Source organism: Cricetulus griseus, chromosome X (genome assembly GCF_003668045.3).
Source record: "Cricetulus griseus strain 17A/GY chromosome X, alternate assembly CriGri-PICRH-1.0, whole genome shotgun sequence".
In the NCBI taxonomy this organism is placed as follows: Eukaryota; Metazoa; Chordata; class Mammalia; order Rodentia; family Cricetidae; genus Cricetulus; species Cricetulus griseus.
In genome coordinates, this window is record NC_048604.1 from 125414296 (window position 1) to 125428559 (window position 14264).

At 45.2% G+C, this 14264-nt stretch overlaps 2 protein-coding genes across 8 annotated transcripts in view; one reads left to right on the top strand and one right to left on the bottom strand.

Moving 5' to 3' along the window:
- Nucleotides 1–2538: 2538 nt before the first annotated feature.
- Ndufb11 (NADH:ubiquinone oxidoreductase subunit B11) lies at nt 2539–4525 on the bottom strand. The gene is given in 3 exon segments (NM_001246789.1): nt 2539–2710; nt 2888–3018; nt 4285–4525. Coding segments are annotated over 3 exon segments (456 nt in total). The 5' UTR covers nt 4486–4525; the 3' UTR covers nt 2539–2586.
- Nucleotides 4526–5005: 480 nt separating this feature from the next.
- Nucleotides 5006–14264, top strand: part of Rbm10 (RNA binding motif protein 10) — a 35348-nt gene continuing 26089 nt past the window's right edge. For 4 of the 7 annotated variants that reach the window (XM_027432266.2, XM_027432267.2, XM_027432269.2 and 1 more), the window contains exons 1-2: nt 5007–5292; nt 7112–7253. In XM_027432266.2, the coding sequence (XP_027288067.2) occupies nt 7237–7253 (17 nt within the window). In that variant the 5' untranslated portion in view covers nt 5007–5292; nt 7112–7236. Of the gene's footprint in view, nt 5324–7111; nt 7254–14264 lie in introns of those variants that run through there. The other 3 variants (XM_027432268.2, XM_027432272.1, XM_027432271.2) reach the window with 3 other exon arrangements.

Sequence of the window (14264 nt, forward strand, 5' to 3'; positions counted from 1 at the left end):
GAAGATTGGCGTGCTTATTATATAGAATTAACAGATGGGATTATGACATCCAGATAAATAAGGAGCCAGGGTTTATGGAATATATCTGGATAAAGACGACAGGATTAGCTAATCTCAGTAGGAGCAGTCTCTGTAGGAGTCTTCAGGACATAAATATGGAAGTGTGGAGAAAGCTATAGTGGACATTTTCTGTATACACCATCAACATCTGCACTTGGACCAGAAGGGAAGCCTTTGCCATTTCCACCATTTTCCCATGGATCTGACACCCTGGGGTCCCTGACATGGCCATGGCTATGTCAACAACACACATTCATTCAGGACTTCACACACTAAGGGCTTTCTCAGCTCCCCACAGTTTGTCTTTGGTAAATTATTTGGAGTGAATAGATAAGATGCTTATTCTTGTCTTCCCAGGAAAAGTTGATGCAACAAGATGAATTTGGGGAGGAATAATTATATTGTCTCTGCTGTGGGTGAAGAGACATGAAAGTAACTGACACTAAGCCACCCTAGGGTGTAGAATGTGTGGAGGCAATCCCAACATGGCTTGTTCCAGGAGTAGGCAATTATATTCACCTAGAGTTAACTGCACATTTTTCTCCTGTCTGTAAGAAAGTATACAGGGAGAGGCAGGCAGATCTCTGTAAGTTTGAGGCTAGCCTGGTCTACATGGCAAGTTCCAGGACAGCAAGGACTACATAGTGAGATCACCTCAACAACAAGATAAACAAAAAAATGAGGTTAGGAGGGTGGTGTATGTATTGAACCCCAGCATTCAGAAGGCAGAGGCAGAGGCAGGTAGACCTCTGTGAGTTCAAGGCCAGCATGGTCTACACAGTGAGTTCCAGGCCACCCACAGCTATATAGTGAAACCCTGTCTCAAAAAAACAAAAATAAGAGGGGATACAGAAAGTAAGTCTGCTGGGGTGGGACTGGAGAAATTGCTCAGCAGTTAAGAGCAATGGCTGTTCTTTCAGAGGTCCTGGCTTCAACTTCCAGCATAAATATGGTGGCTAACAACTCTAACTCCAGTTGCAGGGACTCCCAACACTCTCTTGTGGCCTGCATGGGCACTATGCATATTTTGCAGACATACATACAGACAGACAGACAGACAGACGAAACCCGAATACACATAAAATAAATATATTTTTTCGAAAAGTATGCTGGGGGCTGGAGAAATGGCTCAGTGGCTAAGAGATCAAATTGCTCTTGAAGGAGTCCCCAAGTACAGGTTCCAGCTCCCTCCCTGCTAGCTAGCTTTCATAATAATGAAAGGCAACAAGCATACAATGGACTGACCAACAGATAGACAATTGCAAGGAGGCAGTGTATTATCAGGGATGAAGATGGTGAGAGAGGAAGAAGGATGGGGGGGGGGGAAGGGAGATGGAAAGAGAGGCAAACAAAAACGTACAATCTTTTTTGAATATTTGGTGCTAGGATGGAACCTAAAACATACTCAGCAAGTACTCTAACCTTGAGCTACATACCCAGCCGAGATGAATGTCAAGTTGGAGACCTTTTGGAATTAGAAGGGAAAAGAAAAGCATCCAGATTCACCAATACACAAGACAGAAGCAGGGAAGCCACACACCCCAGAGAAGAACTGAAAGCAGGGAGCCAAATAGTTATGCTCAGCAACAGAAAAACTCTGCTGTTGCCCACCAGTTATCTCAGCACATGTTCAAATGTAGGAAAGTTACAGTATAGTAGCTTCTTTGTATAAATGGCTACTGTCGATCTCATCCTATATGTTGTATCTCCATCCAGAAGAGCCTTGAACTACCCTCTAACATAGCAGTTCTCAAACGTGGGTCACAACCCCTTTAACAAATTATCTCAAAAAATACTTACGTTATGATTCGTAACAGTAAAAAGTTAGTTATGAAGTAGCAACGAAAATAATTTTATGCCAGGCAGTGGTAGCGCATGCCTTTAATCCCAGCACTCAGGACTCAGAGGCAGATGATCTCTGTGAGTTCGAGACCAGCCTGGTCTACAAGAGCTAGTTCCAGGACAGCCTCCAAAGCCACAGAGAAACCATGCCTTAAAACCCCCATTCCCCAAAAAAGAAAGTAATTTTATGGTTGGGGGGTCACAACATGAGGAACTGTATTAAGGGGTTGCAGCATTTTGAAGGTTGAGAACCACTGATATAAGCAGCCCAGGTTACTATACTGAAGACTTAAGTGCCAGGCTTTTTTTTTTAATTTTCTTTTTTTAGAAACCTTGGCTGTAAAAACCAGATGTGCTTCAGATGCCTCTAGCTCTAGCTACTACCTAACAGCAACTACCTGAGATCCAAGAGGAGCCAAATACCCTTAGTGTGCAACCCACAGGGCCATGGGATAGAGTACTAAGTCACCAAAACCTTAGTGTTGCACAGCTCTAGACAACCAAGAAAACCAGCAATGGCCCTTGTAAGGCTTGTCACACTCTCTCATATATCCTCTTCCACAACAAAAGCAACAGTAACCAGTCCTTCTTTCAATCCCTTTAATAAGGTGCTTGGAGGAACCAGAAGAATAAAAGGCAGGGGGTGGACAAAGTAGTGCTTCTTAAGCCCTTCTCAGTAATTCATCACTCATCTTCTGGTAACTGGATCTTGCTGGGATCAAAACAGTTGGATTCCATGATGGGGAGGCCATTGGCTTCTCGATATTTCACAAGTCTCTCAGCTTCCCGGCGGGCCCACTCTTGCATCCTAGAAGCAGCAACAGGTGTGGTCGGATGTAAGAGAGCCTCACCAGACACCAGTTCCCCACCTCAGGACCCCATTCTCCACCAGTTCAGAGCAAGGATTCTGGTCAGAGACTTTTCAACCTTTACCCTTGCTTCTGCCTCTGCCCACTCACTCTACTCTCTTAGAAAACCCACATACCTGTAGTCAGGCAGATAAGCCATAAAGGTGGTACCCAAGACCAGGACGATGGAAAAACCAAAGAAGAAGACAACTCGCATATTCCAGACGTCCACCACAGGGTCCTGGTCATAACCATGGAAGTCTGGGTTCTGAGGAGAAGGAGAAGTCAATAAGGGCTTCCTGCTGCTTCATAGATGCTGGCCCTGCGTATATCTTTATGCAGAGCCAGCATATATCTGCATACTGGTCTCTAATCTGCCCTCAAACCAATTTCTTATTCCTCACTAAAATCCTTTTCCTATTCTTAGGGTATGTGAAGTTCTTTCTCACTAAAGGGCTTTGATATTTGCTGCCCCCACTGCTTAGAAAGCTCTTCCCCAAATCTAATCAGAGCCGTTATCCAAGGTTTTAACTTTATTTCCAAATTGGCCTCACCTACTTCTTTGGGAATCATTACCTAATCACCCTGTCTGTTAAGATGCACCCTTGGGAAGTGTTATTCATAAAGCATTAAAAATGGCTAAATATTGGTAATTTCCTATGGGTCCACTTATCCTATAGCACTATATATATATATATATATATATATATATATATATATATATATTTAAGCCCCTCAACCAGAGGTTAGTGTTGATGAAGTACTTATATGCTAGGCTTTTTCAAGTATACAAACCTCACATATCCCAGTAAGGTGGAAATGGCAATAATAAACATCTTCTAATTGAATAGTTCTGAAGTGGCAGGAACTGACCATTCTGACTCATTTAATCATATGAAGCAGGTCTACTTTTTAGCTGTCCTATTACTTTTCTCACTTTACAAAGAAACTGAGGCACCAAAAGACTATAAACTACTTGCCCAAGGTCACACAAGTGAATAATTTCCAACCCAGGGTGTCTGACTACAGAGTCTCTGTTATTCATAAAGCACAGAAATTCAGTTAGTCCTAAATTCAAGTATCAGCTCCTCTACCTACTCAAGTTATGTGATCTTGGGCAAGCAACTATTTGTTCCAGTATCCTCATCCACATAATGGTAACAGTAGTAGAGTTTAACTCAAAATCATCCTGTTTTAGAACTTAGATGAGTTAATAGATACAAAATGTGTAGCACAGACTAGCACGGAGCACGTTCCATCTCAGAATTTAGCATTATCTTGATTATACTATTTCTAGCGCGCTTTGGGTGCTGTCCACTTCAAGTGTGATTTCTGTCTACAAATAAAGCAAATCCCGCTTCGAGTCCTAGACCAAAGATATCAAAACGAAAAACGTGGAAAACAAGCCAATATTGAGAATCTTTGAAGATCTTGTACACGGCACAAGCCTCCAGTCAGAGAATGTCCTCTTGGACATGGGTCTGCTAGTCTCAGATTGGCCCCTGCGGCATCCCGTTTTCCCCCTCCCTCTCACCTTCGCGTAGACGTTTTCGTCCTCGGATTCTGGGTCCTCCTGCCAGTGCATGGTCGGCTGTCGTTGCCGCTTTCTCTCCACAGTAGACGGGGAGATTACAGCCCTGGAGGATTCCCAGCGAACGCCAGCAGCTGGGAGCCCTCGAACCGCAGCTGTTACCGAAAGGCGGCGAGCACACAAACTTAACAGCCGGGCCGCCATGACAGCTTGTGCTGCTGGGTCGGAGATGGGGGAGCGGCGCACGGCGGAGGGTGGGGGGAGACACGGAAACCGTATGTGCGCAGCTGCGGTTGATCCCAGCGCGATTTTTTTCGCTCCGCCCTCACCTCGTTAAATAGATCCTGGGTATAAGTTTGTTTTCGAGGTGTGGATTGTGTTTTACTTCCCATGCCGCATCACTACCAAATTAACTTTATCCCTTTTGTCAGGCTGGGAGAAATTTGGTCTTGAGAGATCTGTTTATTTTCTTCATAAAAAAAGAAAGCGGTGACATCCAGATGGCCTTGTGGGGAAATAGGTGGAGCTTCTGCTTGTCTTTCAACTTCAACTTCAAAGGAAAGCAAGCTGTAAAAAAGCGGGTCTCACAGAGGTAGCCAATAGCTACTCTTTCTCTGGACTCCCGGGGCGTTCTCACGGGGAATGGGGCGGTGGCAAAAGATTGCCAATCAGAGAAGGCCAGGGCCAGCCCATGGCGGATGGCAGCCAATCGTCAAGGCCGGCCAGAGCGCGCTCCCTTAGTAGGAGGATGGTGGTCGGAGCGCCGGCTGCTTGCTCCTCGTCGCCATTTTGTGTTGGTGACTGCTGCCGGCTGGGAGGAGGCGGCACTGAGTTTCTTTGGGAGGGTAGCGCGTCCGGCGCGTTTCCCCTCCCCCTTTCCTCTCTTTTGCCCCCAGCCTTGGACTTGGTTGTTGCACTCGTCGGCTCCAGTTGAACTAGCAGTTCTGGAGGAAGTGGCGGCTGGCGGAGGTGATGCCTGGGAGCCCTCCCTTGACAGTCCGGGCCGAGAAGGTGAGCTCCGTTGCGGGTGGTGGGGTCCAAGGTAATGGAGCGGGGCGTGCGCGGGGGTGCGGTGTGCATAGAAGAGGCGCGCGGATGGACTGCACACACCGAGCCAAGGGATGCACCTGAGAGGGGGTGTCCCCCCCCCCGGCTTTTTCTTATGAAAGCAAAAGCGCGTGCGCGATTGGGACACGGGATGGGTGCACGAGGGTGGGGGAAGGGAGGGACAGATGGGAGTGGGGTACTGTGACTTACTGTGTTTGCTCCACTGAACTTTTATCATTTGGAACGTGTGTGACTGCGACTTTGCGTGGAAATTCTTATTTCAGGGGCGTGCTGGGTGCCCTGTGTTATCAACGGGGAAATTATCTGGCTGCGATCTCTATTCATTTATGTAGCAGGGATGGGGGTGGCGAGCGCAGAGAGGGAAAGTGAACATAGTTTTTATCCTTGGGGGGGGTGTATCTGACCTCCGGTCCTTATTGGTCAGGAACTGTCGTGTTACTGGCCGACCCCAACCTATTTAGTGAATGCTGGGGAGGGTGGGGTGGACAGAGACTATATATGCTACTTTTCTTCTTTTGGGAGTTGTTTCTGACACTGATGTGTAAGTGTAAAAGGGGAATGTTTGATTATGTGTCTTGTGGTTTTCCTTCTGTGATCTTGGCCCATGGTTATTTAGGGGCTCTCCTGTAACTTTGATTCTTATCTGTGCTGTGTGTTTGCATCAGGTTCTCAGCCACTAGGGTTCCCGGTTGATTCTTTTCCCCTTCTGGGAGCAGTTAACTGGTTCCCGGTGGTCTGAGGTGAAAGAGAAAATGGGTGCATGTGTTCTTGGAGGAAAGGTGTGATGGCAACCTAGTGTTGGGCAGATACTGTAACTGCCTTGCTTTATTTGCTTCCTGTACAGTGGGTGGCAGCAGAAGTTTCAGGGATAATTCTGATCCCTGGTTAGGTCGCTTCACTCTCAGGACTTGTAGTTATCATGGCAGCCCCAAAAGTTGGATGAAGTGACTGCTCCCTTCAACTCAGTAGAACAAGATGTTTTGGAACCACCAAAGAAAGAGGCTCCTTTTGCCTCTGTAAAGCTTAGCCTATGATCCCTGGGGAGAGATCCACCTGGGGACCTGGCTGCACGTTAAGGCGGAGCCACTTGCTGTGTGAGGACCAGAGCTGTGTTGGCCAGGAGCCCAGGGAGGTGGCAGCTGTCTTGTTGCCAAGTTAGCCCCTTCACACACACCCTCTCCCTCCATCCCTCCTTCCCACAGCCTTTCAAGGTTTTGACTGCCTTGTCAGGTTATAGCTCTTGTTGGGAAGAGCTTCCCTCTTGTTGAGAAGATGAAATAATACCTTGTTGCTCTTTTGTCTTGGTGTTTTGCTAGTTGTTTTTGTGGTGCTAACCATGAGACCCAAGGGTCTTGAACATGCTAGTCAAGTGTTCTTCTACCCCACAACTATATCCCCATCCAATTATTGTGGTCTAATTTCTGTGACATATGCCTAATCTAGGCAGAACATTCAGCACTTGGTCTAAGAATGCAAAGCCTTGATCACATAGCTGGTGGTCCCAACAAATGTCTGTAAGATTCTCTTTGATAGGGACTTTACTGTTTTTTAGGGCAATGGAATCTTGCTTCATGCTTGTGGGGAAAGGAAGGAGAGAGCCAAACGGGGCTGTCTTCCTGCACTGATTCACACAAGCACAAGGAAGTAAAGAACAATGTCTCTGGCCTACAGGACAGCTGAGATTCTTGACAATGACAGTCTCTCAGGGAAGCCCCCTCTGCACCAGCTGCCTTGACCCCTTTCTTCCTTCCATTCTCTGCAGAGTCTCTGCAGGAGGCATCACCCAGACTGGCAGATCATGGTGGCAGCAGCGGGGGTGGCTGGGAAGTGAAACCGAGCCAGCGACTGAGGAGGGGCTCCAGCAGCTCCCGAAGATCCTATCAGGACATGGAGTATGAAAGACGGTGAGTTATTCAGTCCCTTCCATCCCAAGCACTATAGGCATATCCCCATGTGAGCACTGATCTAGGAAGATGCTGAGGGGTACTTATTTCTAGGCAAAAAAAAGAACACAGCAAAGGAGTGGTTTCTTTTCAGCATATGTGTATCTATGCTCTGAGAATGCAGAGATGGATGAGACATAATGGTTGTAGGTCTCCCCTTGTGAGAGACTGCCTTGCTATGTATGGTCTTATAAGGAAGACTACATAGTTTATAGGTGATTGCCAAACAGCCTGATGAGTACCATGGCTGGATGTGAGGGTGGGTTTCTTGTTAATATGGGTGTGGAGGCCAGAGAGTGATGCCAGTATCTACCTCATTTGCTCTCCCCCTTATGTCTTGAACGCAGAGCTCATAGATTTAGCTCTCCTGGCTGGCCAGCAAGCCTGAGGGAGCCTCCTTTCTCTACCTCCTCAGCTCTGGGATTACAGGCATGTGTCACACACACCTGGTGTTTTTATATGGGTGACTGGGGATTTGCACTTAGGCCCTCATGCTTAAACCACAAGCAATTTACTGATAGAGCCATCTTCCAGACCTGTGAGGGTAGGTTTTGTTTTCTCTGAAAACAGTTTCCCTGTATAGTCCATACTGACCAACTAGTGGTCCTGTTGTTTCAGCATCTTAAGAGAGCTGGGGTGACAGTGCATCCACTTCATACAGGGTATTTTGTTTTTGACATGAGATGGGTCTTGCTCTGTTGTCTAAGCTGATCTCAAAATCCTGGGTGTAAGCGATATTCCCACTTCATTTTTCCTGAGTATCTGGAAATGTGACATCTCATTGTGCTTATATAGTTTTGTTTTGCTTTTCAACTCTTGTACCAAACAGTCATTTAGGACACTTGGTAAAATTTAAAAGTTCTGGATGTAAGTACAAGATCCTTTGACACCTTGGTAGATTACTGCCCCGGGGTGACTCTAAAGCAAGTGACCTATCCACCATATTTTAAAAGCCCAGGAAGGCAAACTGAACTTCAACATTAAGAAAACCTATCCTTAATAAATTTGCTGGACATAGTGGTATGTACCTGTAATCCTAGCACTTGGGAGGTGGAGGCAGGAGGATCAGGGGTTCAAAGCCAGCTTGCGCCACATGAAATCTTGTCTTGAAAAAGTAGTCAATAAATTTATGAAACATTGAAGAGAAAGCAGTTTTTGAAATGTCTTTTTGTGGGGTGGGGTACTGGGGATTGAACCTAGATTGCACAACTCAGCAAGTGCTGAACCGTTGAGCTATTTTATATCCTCGGCCCTTTACATTTTATTCTGAGATAGACTCTAAATAGCCCAGTTTGGACTTGTACTCAATCTGTAGCCCAGACCAAATTTTCAGGCATGACCTTACAACTGTCCTCCCTCGGTCTCTGAGTATCTAGGTTTACAGGCCTACACTACCAGACCCAGTGTATAAATGGCATTTTATTTAGTTACCTTATTTTATGTGTGTGAATGTTTGTTGAATGTGTCTTTGCACCACATGTGTTCCTGATGCTGCCAGAAGAGGACCTTGGATCCCCTGGAACTGGAGTTACAGACAGTTGTGAGTGAGTCACTGTGTAGGTGCTGGGGATCTAACCTGAGTTCTCTGGAAGAGCAATCAAGTGCGCTTAACTGCTAAGTCATCTCTCCAACCTATATTTATTTATCTTTGAGATAGGGTTTCACTATGTAGTTTATATCTGCCTGGAACTCATTGCAAATACCACCACTGCCCCCCAAGCCTCCCAGCTGTTGGGACTAACATGTGCCACCATGCCTTGCATTGACCTCCTTTTAAAACTGTCTTTTGAAAGGCATTTGGTGACTAGAAATATACTCAGTGGTAGAACTCTTACTCAGCATGTGTGAAGTATTAAGTTCAATACAGTTCTCCCTTAGGGGAAGATTAATTTGATTATAGACCATGATCACTACAAGTACTGTGTGACTGAAACTCCAGGTAGCTATACTTCTCTTGTACTTTGTTGCCAAGTAAAAGCACTGTTTTTCAGCTGGGCAGTGGTGTCCCACACCTTTAATCCCAGCACTCTTGGGAGGTAGAGGCAGGCAGATCTCTGTGAGATCAAGCTCATCCTGGTCTACAGAACAAGTTCCAGGACTGCTAGGGCTCTTCCAGATGGACCCAGGTTCAATTCCCAGCACCCACATGGCAGCTCACAACTGTGTATAACTCCAGTTCTAGGAGATCTGATGCCAATGCACATAAAATAAAAGTTAAATAAATTGTTTTAAAAAATTATTTTATATGCATTGGTATCTTGCTTGTATGGATGTGTGAGGGTATTGGATCTTATGGAACTGGAGTTACAGACAGTTGTGATCTGCCATGTGGATGCTGGGAATTGAACCCTTGTACTCTGGAAGAGCAGCCAGTGCTCTTAACTACTGAGCCATCATTCCAGCCCCAAAGAAGCATACTTTTTTGTTGTTGCTCTTTAAGACAGGGTTTTTCTGTATATCAGCCCTAGCTGTTCTGGAACTAGCTCTATAGACCAGGCTGGCCCCGAACTCAAAGAGATCCTCCTTCCTCTGCCTCCCAAGACTTGGGATTAAAGGTGTGTGCTGGAAGATGCCTTTAAATGCCATAAAAATATACCTGTTTGCTTAAGTAGTCTTACTCTGTTAAAGTGCAATCCCTAGAAAACTGGAGAGGTGGCTTAGCTTTTAAGAACACTTGCCATTCTTTCAGAGGACAAGAGTTCAGTTCTCAGTATCCACGTCTTGTAAGTGTTCTTTACCTATGAGCTCTCTCTCCAACCCCAATTTATTTTATTTATATGTACATGTATATGTATGTGTGTGTCTGTGAGTGTATGTGCCCATGTCATCGTTTGTGTATATATGTGTAGGGCTGTACACAAACATGTATGTGCACACCTGTGTAGGTCAGAGGACAGCCTTGAGTACCACATTTTGATTACTTTGCACATTTTGTTTGAGGTAGGGTTTCTCATTGACCTGGAACTTCACCGAGTAGGCTAGGCTAGCTAACCTTTGAGCTCCAGGGTTCCCCCTGTCTCCTCCCAGCTTGACATCACTGGATTATAAGCACATGCCACTACACTTGGCTTTTTATCTGAGTTCTGGGGATCTGAACTCATTTCCTTGTGCTGTAGAAACAACAGCTCTACTGACAGAGCCATCTTTCCAGCCATGGAAGGATTCTTTTTTCTTTTTGGGGGGCGGATTTCAAGACAGGATTTCTCTGTGGCTTTGGAGGCTGTCCTGGAACTAGCTCTTGTACATCAGGCTGGTCTCAAACTCACAGAGATCCACCTGCCTCTGTGTCCCGAGTGCTGGGATTAAAGGCATGTGCCACCAACACCCGTCTTTCTTTTTTGTTGTTTTTTTTTTTCTCTTCCCCGAGACAGGATTTGTCTGTATAGCTTTGGAGCCTATCCTGGCACTCGCTCTGGAGACCAGGCTGGCCTCGAACTCACAGAGATCCGCCTGTCTCTGCCTCCCGAGTGCTGGGATTAAAGGCGTGCACCACCAACGCCCATCTTGGGATTCTTTTTTCTAAGACAAGGTTTCTCTGTGTAATAGCCTTGGCTGTCGTGAAACTCATTTTGTTGACCATACTGGCCTCAAACTCAGAGATCCATCTGCCTCTGCCTCCTCTGAGTTCTGGGATTAAAGGTGTGCATCATCACACCTACCTCACATGTGCAATTTTTATATCTAAGAATGTTCAGCCCAGCAGTAATGGCTCATGCCTTTGATCCCAGCACTTGGGAGGTAGAGGCAGGCAGATCTCTGTGAGTTCAAGGCCAGCCTGCTCTACAGAGCGAGTGCCAAAACAGCCAGGGCTACACAAAGAAACCCTGTACTGAAAATTTAAAAACTGGGGGTTGGAGAGATGGCTCAGGAGTTAAGAGCACTGACTGCTCTTCCAGAGGTCCTGAGTTCAATTCCCAGCAACCACATGGTGGCTCACAACCATCTATAATGTGATCTGGTGCCCTCTTCTGGAATGCACTGTATACATGATAAATAAATCTTTTTAAAAAGTATTTAAAAAACTGTGTATTTACTTGTTTGTTTGTTTATTCAGGGTCAATTTGGGTATGGTAGCACATGACCTATACTAGTCCTCAGGAGATGGAAACAGAATGATTAAGAGTTCAAGTTACTACGTAGTAAGCTCCAAGCCTGCTGGAGAGACGACTCCTATAAAACAACAGAATATTGAGGGCTGACTGCCACTCTAACTCAGGTAGAATGTATGCTTAGTATGTACAAAGCCTTGGGTTCCATTGCCAACAGAAGGTTGAGGGATGGAAGAGGGGAAGAAGAGGGAAGAGAGATGAAAGTAGTAGGTGTCAGATGCAGTAGATCACTATCCCTAGTCTTAAAGGAACATCTTCCAAAATGTCTCTCTTTTTTTCATTTGGGTAGTTTTTGTTTTGTTTTGTTGTGAGACAGAGTTTCTCTGTGTATCCCTGACTGCCTTTGAACTAGCTCTGTAGACCATGTTGGCCTTGACCTCACAGAGATCCTTCTTGCCTCCACCCCCTGAGTGCTGAGATTAAAGGCCTGTGCTACTACCACCCAGCTTCATTTTTTTTAAAGATTTATTTATTATGCATAGTGTTCTGTCTGCATGTATGCCTGCAGGCCAGAAGAGGGCACCAGATCTCATTATAGATGGTTGTGAGGAACCATGTGGTTGCTGGGTGGGAAATGAACTCAGGACCTCTGGAAGAACAGTCAGTGCTCTTAACCTCTGAGCCATCTCTCCAGACCTCATTTGGTATTTTTGAGACAGGATCTCACTATTGTAGCCCTTGTCTGGCCTGTGCATGCGCGCGCGCGCGCGCGCGCACACACACACACACACACACACACACACACACACACACACACACACACACGTTGGAAATTTTTAAATGTACTTTTAAGTCTGGAAATTGTTATCTCACTCTGTAAACTGGGGCAGAAGGATCCTGAATTTGGGACTAGTTTGGACTATGTAGTGAGACCTGTCTCAAGAAAACCAACTAAGCAGAATCATGCAGGCCTGAAGAGGGCAGCAGATCTAATGGTTGTGGTTACTGGGAATTGAACTCAGGTCCTCTGGAACAGCAGCCAGTGCTCTTAACCTCTGAGCCATCTCTCCAGACCTAATATGTCTTCTTTAATCTGAAATAGTTATTCAGTCTTTTTATTTTCATGTTTTTAATGTTTGTTAGCATATATTTTATGTAACAATGGAAAACAATGGATTTCATTGTACTTTTATATATGTACATAATATATGTCATATTCATTCCTCTCTTGTCCCCCTCCTTTTCCCAACTATCCTGTCTATTTTCACATATTTTTTTAAAAGATTTATTATGTATACGGTGTTCTGTCTGCATGTATGCCTGCAGACCAGAAGAGGGCACCAGATCTCATTACAGATGGTTGTGAGCCATCATGTGGTTGCTGGGAATTGAACTCAGGACCTCTGGAAGAGCAGTCAGTGTTCTTAACCACTGAGCCATGTCTCCAGCACCTATTTTCACACATATTTTTAAAATATTTATTTTGGGGAGGTGTGTGTGTGTGTGTGTGTGTGTGTGTGTGTGTGTGTGTGTGTGTGTAGGCCAGAAGACAGCTTGTGAGACTGAATCCCTGGAGTGCTTTTCATCAGGGTTGTTTACAGGAGCAATGGTGCCTTACCAGTGACTATACCCCTGGGGAAAAAATGTCACTCCATCAACTATTAACTGCCTATAAACCTTCATGGGGGTATGTGGACCCATAAGTACTCACACTTCTGAGTGTGGTACTCATACTTCTGTGACAGAGTGTGATGGGCCCCACTCATAAGGAGATCTTGCTAAGGTGATCAAAGCTGCTGTGAGTTCAAAAGTACCTCAGCCATCTCTGTCTCTCTGTCTCTGTCTGTCTGTCTCTCTCTCTCTCTCTCTCTCTCTCTCTCTCTCTCTCTCTCTCTCTCTCTCTCTCTCTCACTCTCTTGTAACTGTTTGTCCTAGAACTCACAGAGATCCACCCAAGGGCTAGGATTAAAGGCCTGTGCTGCCATACCTAACTGGTGGGTGGTGGGTGGGTGTGGGTGTGGGTGTGTGTTTAAATTTATGTGTGTCGATTCGAAGATATCAGGTACCCTGGAACTGGAGTTATAGACAGTTGTGAGCTGCCAGAAGAGGGCACCAGATCTCATTACAGATGGTTGTGAGACATCATGTGGTTATTGGGAATTGAACCCTGGTCCTCTGAAGAGCAGTCTGTGCTCTTAACTGCTGAGCCATCTCTCCAGCCCTGTTTGTGTGTTTTTAAAGCTGCTAGATTTGGGTGCCAACAAGATGGTTCAGCAAGTGGAGCACTTGTTGCATAGACCTGGAGACCTGAGTTTAATTCCCTGTAACCTATATAAAGCTTGAAAGAGAGAACAGATTTACCAAAGTAAATCTGACTTGTATATGCATGCTCTGGCCCATGTGCCCATACATATACATTATGCACACATATAGTAATAATAAATTTTTTTCATTAAAAGGCTGGACTAGGTTTTTTATTCTTTAGAAAATTGTGTGTATTCATTGTTGATGATATTGTCACATAAGGGCTTTTTAACACAGGCACTTCTTTCATGTTAGTCTGTTTTATTCCCTTAGACAGGTTTGCTTCTACTTTCGGGTTAAATGTATACATAATTTTATGTATCTGTAGTATGTCTGTCATTCTGAGATTGGCTTAAATCACTTTAATGTGTCTATGCCAGTTGCACTCATCTCTTGAAAAAGTCCTAACTTCATTCTTTGTGTCTGGAAAAAATGTTATGTGTATATAGCACCATTTCCTCACCCTTTCCTTTGTTGTTGGACACCTAGGTTGGTTCCATAACTTAGCTGTTGTGAGTAGTCTGCAATAAATATTGGTGTATAAATGTCTCTGGCTTGTTGGCTTGCAGTTCTTCAGGTAAATACACAGCAGTGGGAAAACTGGGTCATAGGAAAGATC